The following is a 12,256-nucleotide window of genomic DNA, read 5'->3' on the forward strand; positions in this document are numbered from 1 at the left end:
TGAATGGGAGGCTGAAGCATTCACCAAAAGATTAAATCCGAGGAGTTCCGTTGCTTCTCGAAAATTGAAAAAAAGTTTTCTTGAATTCCAAGAGACAACTTGGGCAGATCTTTACAATCGGTACGAGTCAAAAATAAGGATTGAGGATGAGCAGCTCGATTTTCCGACGTCGGTTAAGGGTTGAGAGAAGAATAAGGAGAAATCAAAAGATGATTTCAACACAGATCGATGGTCTTCAAGGAGCCGGTTTTTTCCCTATGAATAGCTCGAAAGATGCGGCAGAGGTTTTTGGTTGGCGGATAGGTTCGTGACCGATAGAAGAACTGATCGCGGATAGAGTAATAGGTTGTTACAGGACAAGGAAACTTCGAGTTCTTGAGATTCTTCCTACCCCAGACATTCCAAATATAACTTCAATGTCATCATAGTAGAGTTGGTATCGGCTATGAGAAACATTAAAGAAGCGGTTCCCAAAGCCAATGAGATCTGATCCCAGCTAGAGGGATCCTAATTTATGGTGCGAATACCACGGGACAAACGGTCACTGAACCGGGGACTACCAACATCTGCGTTAACAGGTGGTGACACTACTGAATAATGGCCATCTCAGGGAATTCTTAAGTGACCATGCTAAGGACAATTATTGTCGCAATCGTGATAACACGAAGAGCTCAAAAGCAGGAGAAGTTCCCCCGCGCCTAACGACCAACATGATTTTTTGGGGGAATGAGATTAACAGGGTTACCTTCTCAATAGAAAAAAAGATGAAGGTATCAATAACCTACCGCAAGAGACTCCGAGAAGTCGCTGAAGATGACATCACTTTAACGGAGGAAGACGTAGATGGATTGTTGCTTCCATACAATGATGCATTGGTAATTTCTTTAAATGTATTAGACTTTAAAATCAAACGTGTTTTGGTAGATCTAGGGAGTTCAGCCAATATTATACAATGGACGGTAATGGAGCAAGCCAAACTTACCAGAAGCATTATTCTGGCCACAAAGCTCCTTGTCGAGTTCAACCTAGCAAGCGTGACAATCGGAGGAGAGATTCTGCAGCCCACGAATGCCGAAGGGGTGATGAGGACAACCCTTTTTGAGGTGTTGGATGGTGATATGGGCTACAATATTATCCTGGGAAGACCATGGTTGCATGTGATGAAAGCTGTGCCATCGACATATCACCAGTTGCTTAAATTCCCAACTCCCGAGTAAATCAAACAAATAAGGGGCGACCAACCGGCAACAAGGGAGATTAATGCAATTTCAGTCTCCAGTAGTAAAAGGAAAGAGCATGCGGCATAGCACTTACAGGACCCGACGCATGCTCCTGAATCAAGTCAGTTGGGGAGAAGAGGTTTCAAAATCTTATGATGTGCCAAGGTATTCCCAGGTACCTAAAGAAATGGACGCAACAAAGTCCACAACAGAAGAGCTTGAGCAAGTCGTATTGTTCGAAAAGTTTTTGGAGAGGAAATTCCACTTGGGGACATGAGTGCACCCCGAGCTCAGGTATGGGTTTATTGAATTTCTTATATTTAATATCGATTGTTTTGCATGATAGCATGCAGATATGACACGTATCCCGACAGAAATAGTTGTACATAAGCTAAGCTTGGATCCCAACATTCCTCCGATAAGACAAAAAAAATGTCCTATTGTCGAGGTCAAAAACAAATTCATCAAAGAGGTGGTAACTCGCCTACTTGATATCGGTTAAATCCGAGAGGTAAAGTATCCAGACTGGCAGCTAACGTAGTAGTAGTTCCAAAGAAGAAGAATAAATTTCACATTTGCGTAGACTATAAGGACTATAAGTAGTTCCTTAAAAATAAGGATTGAGGATGAGCAGCTCGATTTTCCGACGTCGGTTAAGGGTCGAGAGAAGAACAAGGAGAAATCAAAAGATGATTTCGACACAGATTGATGGTCTTCAAGGAGCTGGTTTTTTCCCTATGAATAGGTCGAAAGATGCGGCAAAGGTTTTTGGTTGGCGGATGGGTTCGTGACCGATAGAAGAACTGATCGTGGCTAGAGTAATAGGTTGTTACAGGACAAGGAAACTTCGAGTTCTTGAGATGCTTCCTACCCCAGACTTTCCAAATATAACTTCAAAGTCAGCATAGTAGAGTTGGTATCGGCTATGAGAAACATTAAAGAAGCACGGTTCCCGAAGCCAATGAGATCTGATCCCAGCTAGAGGGATCCTAATTTATGGTGCGAATACCACGGGACAAACGGTTACTAAACTGGGGACTACTGACATCTGTGTTAAGAGGTGGTGATACTACTGAAAAATGGCCATCTCAGGGAATTCTTAAGTGACCATGCTAAGAACAATTATTGTCGCAATCGTGATAACAGGAAGAGCTCAAAAGTAGGAGAAGATCCCCCGCGCCTAACGATCAACATGATTTTTTGGGGGAACGAGATTAACGGGGTTACCTTCTCGATAGCAAAAAAGATGAAGGTATCAGTAACCTACCGCAAGAGACTCCGGGAAGTCGATGAAGATGACATCACTTTAACGGAAGAAGACGTAGATGGATTGTTGCTTCCATACATTGATGTATTGGTAATTTCTTTAAATGTATTAGATTTTAAAATCAAACGTGTTTTGGTGGATCTAGGGAGTTCGGCCAATATTATACAATGGATGGTAATGGAGCAAGACAAACTTACTAGAAGCATCATTCCGACCACAAAGCTCCTTATCGAGTTCAACCTAGCAAACGTGACAATCGGAGGAGAGATTTTGCTTCCCATGAATACCGAAGGGGTGATGAAGACGACCCTTTTTGAGGTGTTGGATGGTGATATGGGCTACAATATTATCCTGGGAAGACCATGGTTGCATGTGATGAAAGTTGTGCCATCGACATATCACCAGTTGCTTAAATTCCCAACTCCCAAGTAAATCAAACAAATAAGGGGCGGCCAACCGGCAACAAGGGATATTAATGCAATTTCGGTCTCCAGTAGTAAAGGGAAAGAGCATGCGGCGTAGCACTTACAGGACCCGATGCCAGCTCCCGAATCAAGTTAGTTGGGGGAGAAGAGGTGTCAAAATCTTATGATGTGCCAAGGTATTCCTAGGTACCAAACGAAATGGACGCAACAAAGTCCATAGCGGAAGAGCTTGAGCAAGTCGCATTGTTCGAAAAGTTTTTGGAGAGGAAATTCCACTTGGGGACATTAGTGCACCCCGAGCTCAGGTATGGGTTTATTGAATTTCTTATATTTAATACCGATTGTTTTGCATGGTAGCATGCAGATATGACACGTATCCCGACGGAAATAGCTGTACATAAGCTAATCTTGGATCCCAACATTCCTCCGATAAGACAAAAAAAATCCTATTGTCGAGTTCAAAAACAAATTCATCAAAGAGGTGGTAACTCGCCTACTTGATATCGGTTCAATCCAAGAGGTAAAGTATCCAGACTGGCAGCTAACGTAGTAGTAGTTCCAAAGAAGAATAATAAATTTTGCATGTGCGTAGACTATAAGGACTGTACGTAGTTCTTCAAAAATAAGGATTGAGGATGAGTAGCTCGATTTTCCAATGTCGGTTAAGGGTCGAGAGAAGAACAAGGAGAAATCAAAAGATGATTTCGACACAGATCGATGGTCTTCAAGGAGCCGATTTTTGCCCTATGAATAGGCCGAAAAATGCGGCAAAGGTTTTCGGTTGGCGGATAGGTTCGTGATCGATAGAAGAATTGATCGCGGCTAGAGTAATAGGTTGTTACAGGACAAGGAAACTTCGAGTTCTTGAGATTCTTCCTACCCCAGACTTTCCAAATATAACTTCAAAGTCAGCATAGTAGAGTTGGTATCGGCTGTGAGAAACATTAAAGAAGCACGGTTCCCGTAGCTAATGAGATCTGATCCCAGCTAGAGGGATCTTAATTTATAGTGCGAATACCACGGGACAAACGGTCACTGAACTCGGGACTACTGACATCTGCGTTAAGAGGTGGTGACACTACTGAAAAATGGCCATCTCAGGGAATTCTTAAGTGACCATGCTAAGAACAATTATTGTCGCAATCGTGATGACAGGAAGAGCTCAAAAGAAGGAGAAGATCCCCCGCACCTAACGATCAACATAATTTTTTGGGGGAACGAGATTAACGGGGTTACCTTCTCGATAGCAAAAAAGACGAAGGTATCAGTAACCTACAGCAAGAGACTCCGGGAAGTCGCTGAAGATCACATCACTTTAACGGAGGAAGACGTAGACGTATTGTTGCTTCCATACAATGATGCATTGGTAATTTCTTTAAATGTATTAGATTTTAAAATCAAACGTGTTTTGGTGGATCTAGGGAGTTCGGCCAATATTATACAATGGAGGGTAATGGAGCAAGTCAAACTTACCAAAAGCATCATTCCGGCCACAAAGCTCCTTGTCGAGTTCAACCTAGCGAGCATGACAATCGGAGGAGAGATTCTGCTACCCATGAATGTCGAAGGGGTGATGAAGACGACCCTTTTTGAGGTATTGGATGGTGATATGGGCTACAATATTATCCTGGGAAGACCATGGTTGCATGTGATGAAAGTTGTGCCATCGACATATCACCAGTTGCTTAAATTCCCAACTCCCGAGTAAATCAAACAAATAAGGGGCGGCCAACCGGCAACAAGGGAGATTAATGCAATTTCGGTCTCCAGTAGTAAAGGGAAAGAGCATGCGGCATAGCACTTACAGGACCCGACGCCAGCTCCCGAATCAAGTCAGTTGGGGAGAAGAGGTGTCAAAATCTTATGATGTGCCAAGGTATTCCCAGGTACCAAACGAAATGGATGCAACAAAGTCCACAGCGGAAGAGCTTGAGCAAGTCGTATTGTTCGAAAAGTTTTTGGAGAGGAATTCCACTTGGGGACATGAGTGCACCCCGAGCTCAGGTATGGGTTTATTGAATTTCTTATATTTAATACCGATGTTTTGCATGGTAGCATGCAGATATGACACGTATCCCGACGGAAATAGCTGTACATAAGCTAAGCTTGGATCCCAACATTCCTCCGATAAGACAAAAAAATATGTCCTATTGTCGAGGTCAAAAACAAATTCAGCAAAGAGGTGGTAACTCGCCTACTTGATATCGGTTCAATCCGAGAGGTAAAGTATCCAGACTGGCAGCTAACGTAGTAGTAGTTCCAAAGAAGAATAATAAATTTCGCATGTGCGTAGACTATAAGGACTTGAATAAGACATTCCCAAAGGACTCGTTCCCATTGTCAAACATTGATTAAATGATTGATGCAACCATCGGGCATGAGTTAATGAGTTTTCTCGATGCTTGCTCCGGGTACAACCAAATTAAGATAAAACCGGAGGATCAGAAAAAAAACTTCATTCATAACAAATTTCGGCACATATTGCTATAATATGATGCCCTTCGGACTAAAAAACATCGGAGCCGCTTACCAGCGGCCCGCAAATAAAATGTATGAAAAATAAGTAGGGAAAACCATTGAAGTCTGTATAGACGATATGCTTGTTAAGTCTTTGAATGCATATGATCATCTCAAACACTTGCAAGAGACTTTTGACATCTTGAGGAAGCATAATATGGAGCTTAACCCTAAGAAGTGAGCGTTCGGTGTCAGTTCCGGTAAGTTTTTGGGATTCCTAGTATAACAAAGAGGAATTGAAGTTAACCCGACAAAATAAAAGTCATCGAAGACATTCCGGACCAACTATCGAGCGTAAAGAAGTTCAAAGGCTTGTGGGGAGATTGGCCTCTTTGAGCAGGTTCATTTCCTGGTCTTCAGAAAAATGCCATCATTTCTTTTTGTTACTCAAGAAGAAGAATAACTTCGAATGGACTCCGGAATATCATCAGGCCTTAAAGGATTTGAAAAAGCTACTTGTCAAGTCCTCTGTTATTATCAAAGACAGAGGAAGGCAAAAAATTATTAATCTACTTAGCGGTCTTAGAAGTAGCGGTAAGCACCGTTTTAGTCCATGTGGACAAAGGTACGCAATCTCCAATTTATTACATTAGTAGAATCTTAACAGGAACAGAAACTCGCTACCCGCATTTGAAGAAGTTGTCCTTAGTTCTTGTAGTCGCCGCTCGAAATCTAATGCCTTATTTCCAATGTCACCTGATAGTGGTAGTCACTACCTTTCCCCTGCAGAATATCCTTCATAAACCCGAACTTTCGAGTAAGCTGGCCAAGTGGGCCTTCAAAATGAGTTAATTTGACATAGAATATAAACTAGAACTGCGATTAAGTCACAAGTTTCGGCCAGCTTTGTGGCCGATTTTGGTCCAGGATTGTTACTTCTGGCTACCAAAGAAGTAATGATGGTGTCAGAATCGACATCAATAGTTTGGAACCTATGTAAGAATGGATCTTCCTACGTAAAAGAGTCCAGGCTTGGCATACTATTGACCATGCCTTCAGGAGAAACCCTAAGGTAGGCCATAAGAACAATTCCTCTGACTAACAATAAAGCGGAGTATGAAGCTTTGATACAGAGACTCGAATTGGCCTGATGACTAGATTTCGAGGTCATAGAAATCAAATGTGACTCCCAGCTAGTGGTGAATTAGGTTTACATGATCTTTGAAGCCAAAGAGGAACATATGCAATAATACGTAACGAAGGATCAAGCCCTATGGGGTAAAATATGGAATATTAAATGATCGTATGAGAAAGTGACACGTGGAGTCGAAGATAGAGGATGGATGAAACTGAAGGCAATGATTTCGTATGTTACCAGAAATAATGATACTCATAAAGATGAAATAAATGTTTACCACTCGGTAGCATTTAATGAAGAATATTCTATAACATTTATTACACTGCCTGTTATAAAAGAATATGGCATTCATGCCCGCTATTACACATTCTTCAATGGCCCTCATAATTTACATTAGATTAGAGCTTGATCCTAGGACCTTGTTCCCTAGGTGCAACTATAAAGAGTGAGATCTATTATCATTGTAAAGGATACAGATTTTCTAGCAAAATAAGCTCATTCTGTTCAAAGCTTAATATAATTTTGTCTTATTGCTTCTTGATTTCATTGTTGTTGTGCCCGGAAGCCCCGCTCCCGGAACTATTATTTCTATCATTTTGTCTCCATTTCAAGGCTAGATATTACAATTTTATCCAATTCATCTATTATTTCAGGATCAAGTTAATTCACTTGTCTATAAACCACATATAAATTCAACTGTACTAATATTGAAATCATTCGGTTTGTCAATGCTTTTGTTAAAGTTGGTAAGGGAAGGATATTACTGGCCCCGAATGGAGAAATACGCTAAAGCTTTTGTTAAAAAATACGATAAGTGTCAATGCTACACGTTGTTGGTACATCAACTAACAGAACCATCAAACTCGGTTTGTCTCCATGGCCATTCATGAAGTGGGGGATGGATATCGCTGGACCTGTCACGACCCAAACTGATGGGCCACAACCGGCACTCAATACCTTACTCAACCGAGTAACAACATAACATATCTTTCATATCATTATATCATAGATAAATGAACCGGAATAAATCATGAGGGAATACAGACTTATACATATGAAGTATGGGCCTATAAGGCCAGCATGATTCTTTATATACTCAAAACATAGGCCGACAAGGCCATACAAGTATCCATATATATGACATCTGTCTACAAGACTCTAAGAATATATAATATCATAAAGGTCGGGACATGATCCCGCCATACCAATCAATACATGCACTTATCATACTAATCAAAGAAGCAACTCCAGAGCAAATGAAGCGCACCAACACCTTCCGCTAAGCTAATAGCCTATTTGGAGGACTCTCGACCTATCTATCAGGACCTGCGAGCATGAAACGCAGCATCCCCAGGCAAAAGGAACATTAGTACAAATAATGTACCGAGTATGTAAGGAATGAAAATCAGTAACTAGTAGACATAAGAGAAACATAGAGTAAAAGACTCAACATGTATATCTGAATAACTCTGTGAATCATTTAATATTATAATGTCGTGCATATGCGTATAAATGTCATACCATGCATGGGTATATGCCTTCATAATATCATCAAGCCTCTGAGGGCATCCCATCATATCATCTCGGCCACTATGGGCAAATCATCAACGTACACCAGCTGATCAGGTGGTGATGCATATATAACGCCATAACCTTTTCCCATATCCCATATACATATATATACGCATATATAACATCATCTGGTCATGGGTCAATGTAAATGAATGCAATGCATGAAAAGTACGTCAGTAAAATCTCTTGGTGTGTCATAAGACCATTATGCCTTTGAATAATATCATGAAGTAAACTTTTTCAACTTACGTGTTTTTCTGGGACTCATGAACACATGATTCAATAATATGACACATGAGGAATCAAAAACATAAGCATCTCTAATATTTCTATGAATAGAGTCATGTATGGAAATTATGCATTTGCACATTTTGTTTGTATCGTATGGATCATGCCAAAAGAAAGAAGGGATAGCCTTAACATACCTGGACCGATTCTCTTGACAATTCCTCTATCACACATCTTTTGCGAAGAACATATAATGGCGGATCGAAGTAGGGAAAAATTCGTATGATGTTCCTGAGAAAGATTGTACCGTGCCCCTCCGAATTGCGTCTCATACTGCTGTGGCGTTGTGATATTCATATGAATTCATTTGTTGAGAATTTCTCCGTTAGAATTATCCAGCGTTGCTGGTAAGGCAATTAACGTTATCATGTAAGAAACCATACAATCAAGTAAGATTGTATGTGTCTTGTTCCATTTGTTTAAACTTCTTGATAAAGTTTGCATGCTTAATGTTAAATTGGATCAAAGTAGCTTTAGATCCTTACATGAGTTTTAATAATGTTGCTGATCTTTGCAAGCAAAATTATCAAATAAGAAACCAAAGGACTCTAAATTACATAAGGGCTGGTTCTATTTTCAATTAAGAGACCACACAAGCAATGTTACTAGTCCTATTCTCTAAACTATCCAAAGGGCTCTTACGTGTAATCAAGGAAGCTTATATCTTTTGACTTATCATCATATTAGTCCACTTTGGCTTGGCTTAATGCTATATGGAAGTCCCAAAAAATTCCTTATCCACTTAATCCTACTTAACAATTATCCCCATCATTAATTAATAATTATTCGATTATCCACATAATTAAGAATTATTCCAAATTACTTAAAATACTACGCACTTTTAACACACTCATATACCTTAATATCATGGTCATGTGGTACCTTGTATGGCAATAGTCCATAAATACAGAGTATTTATAGTCCAGACCGTATTTTATCTCAAAATGCCAAACTTCGACGAAATTTATTTTCATTGATTTGATTACCCTCTTACCTTCACGATTCACTTGCTTGAAATAGCATAATACTTATAATCTCAAAATAATCCCATTCCCCAGCTTTCATCAATTCACTCATGGCATACTTTCATGTATGGAAACATGGAGTGTAACACCATTCCCCTATTTGGATTATTCGTCCTCGAATGTTGACTGATGCACCTATCATTTTCATAACTTATGTCTTTTGAATACTTTAGTACTCTCCTTGCCATCTAGGAAACCGTTCTGCGAATAATTCCAAAGGCCAGGGCATTCCCCCCTTTTAGACCTCTCTCATACCACGACTTGTGGTCGAAATCCTTCCAATCTCATAATTGTTTCTACCTTCTATCATGCAGCCTGTACGACTCTAATCTTGTAAGTGCGCCTATGTGACTCTTCTCTCATTTTTCCTTGAGCTTGTAGCCAATTTCTAGGCTTCACTTTGTTTGCATATACAGAGCTTGATAAGAGGTCCCAATGAGCATATATGGGTATACTGAAGTTCTTCGTTCGGTACTTTGTTGAACTCACAATTATTGCTATACCTTTTTTTTTATCCATCCGTATGACTTTACTGTACCTAGGTAGGTCATATTATACCATAACTCTTACCTAGATTTATCCTTACTGAGGTCTGCTACCAATTCCCGGTTACTTTCGTTGCTTATCCCATATGTATGAATCCAAGTCCTTTAATGCTTCCTTATTATTGTTCACCTAAAGGATGACAACCTAATCTCATCTCATACTTTGTAACTTTTGTCCATCCATTGTTGATTCACCTTAATATTGATCCACAATTTACCACTGAAAATTTGGAACTTCTTACGTAATCACCAAGGCTCACATGGCATTGAAGAAATTTGAAGTGATTTTCCTTACCCAGCTGGGGACGATACTATACTTCCATAACTGTATTTCCTAGCATTTCAATTTGATTCACCTTACATGAGTAAATTATTCCTGTACAATCCATGAATCCTTTTCTTCAAATCATTGCCCAATCGAAGGTCCAAAAGTCATCCTTTATCTCCCACAATTATACCCTTATTTTACTATTAGGGCAACATTCCTTCTCTTTTAAATGCTACTTATGATGAGTAACTCCTTTGAGTTCATTCAGTCTATATTGAGCTTTCTATAACTTCGAGAAATCATCAGATCTCTTGTTTTCACGGGCTTAATCCCGAGAACTTATATGTTTCTCGTCACCTTCTCATTCGCCCTTTCTTGTCCTTATTCCTGTCTTCCTAAAACTTTGTTGCTTTACCATACTTTAGCTTGCGTACTACATATATCTATTTATACTACTCACAACCTTCCTTCAACTTACTTGCACCACAGATTTCCTTATGTTATTCTGGAACATCAAGCAAGATATCACGTCGTCTCTAGCTCTTCTTTGCTCTCCTAACTAGGCCTCCCAATACCTAGAAACCATAGGCCGGAAAATATACCATTGACGATGTTGTTATCATTCCTAGATATTGAATCCCCGTGCTTCTAGCCTTCTATCCGAAGTATAGACTATTCATAACCTTTTGCATTTGAGTATCTCGTATGTTGTTTACCTTTATCTTACTTACCTTAAAATCTTGCATCACATCTTCTATATCTTTCATAACCTCCCTTCCACATAGGTATGATTCACATCCACAACTTGAAGCTTTATTATAATACTGCAATATGGTGGGAGCTTCATACTAACTTCTTATGAGGCTGTCACTTTTCTATCTGGCTTTATTGTAGAGTCGTTATAGACTATGGTTGTTGTACTACCTCTCTTGTACCTCTGATATTAAGGCTGATTCTGCAATGTTCTCGATCACGATTTCTATAATTTTTTAGGTCCAATAATCAGACTCCTGATTTACTTAGTTGATGTAACTCTTTAGTTTCCTCTTCCATTTGATCAACCTTCGTGTAGGCTTAAGCTATCTTCCGATCTGTGGCTCATGGTATTAGTTATTACTTTAGTCCTTCATGGATGCTATAGAATATCCAGGATATAATCTTCTAACAATTCAATTCTTTGTCTATGACCTGGACTCAATTCTTTCTTTTAACTTTTATCGGAGTCCTCTATGGCTATATGATTGTCAACATATATGTATACTCTGAAATCGTAAGTACATTCAAAACGTAACTAACTCTGGATCATTGATCGAATAGTTCCTTTCATTCCTTCTCAATTTTCTTTAAACGTAAGCTATTATTTTTCCTGGTCTTCTACCTCCTTGTTGCGTGCATACTTAGCTTATCTTAGTGTCCACACATACCACAGTTTTCGTGCAACTCATATGATCTTGAATATTACTTTTAATTTTACTTCCTATTCATTAGCCACAGTAGGTGCCACTTTCCTTTAGAGTGCTTACAATGTTGTTGTGAGACTGTTGTTACACGACCATTTCCTCTTTAGGTCATTGTGCTTAGGTTGAAACTTTCTTCCTTATTTCCTCAGGTAGTCTTTCATTGTAGTACTTACGGAGAACTCTTGACTCTCGTAAAGCCTTATTCCTTGCCTATAATCATCCGTAGTTGCTTACCTCCATGCCCTTGTGCTTGTAGGGTTGCTTCTGAACTGATATTTTGACTGCCTTCCCAGTGGCACTTCCTTGTATCCCCGTAGCACTCATACGGTACCTTTAACTACCCTGATTCCTGTCTAAATATATCTCAAGTATTATAATGACATTACTACGAGGATGAATTTACTATATTGGGTTTTAATATGTTTATCTTGCACGATCTGTTGATTCGTCTGTAACCACCGGTCTAGTCATAACTAGGCTCTTCCTGAATCAACTGCTAGCTTCTCGTTGGCCCATTATCATATCAATATTCCACGTAAAGTTTCTTGGGTTATTTTCTTTGTCTTAACTTACCTCTCGCACTGGCTCTTT

At 39.6% G+C, this 12,256-nt stretch overlaps 1 protein-coding gene across 1 annotated transcript; it reads left to right on the top strand.

Moving 5' to 3' along the window:
* Nucleotides 1–764: 764 nt before the first annotated feature.
* Nucleotides 765–1,217, top strand: LOC107778606 (uncharacterized). The gene has a single exon (XM_016598889.2). It carries the CDS (start codon nt 765–767, stop codon nt 1,215–1,217), a length of 453 nt encoding a protein of 150 aa, XP_016454375.2.
* Nucleotides 1,218–12,256: the final 11,039 nt, after the last annotated feature.

This window comes from Nicotiana tabacum, chromosome 7, assembly GCF_000715075.1.
Source record: "Nicotiana tabacum cultivar K326 chromosome 7, ASM71507v2, whole genome shotgun sequence".
Lineage (NCBI taxonomy): Eukaryota > Viridiplantae > Streptophyta > Magnoliopsida > Solanales > Solanaceae > Nicotiana > Nicotiana tabacum.

What these genes read in the sequence shown, in the direction of transcription:
- LOC107778606 (XM_016598889.2), top strand. Translation starts at nt 765, where the DNA reads ATGAAGGTATCAATAACCTACCGCAAGAGACTCCGAGAAGTCGCTGAA.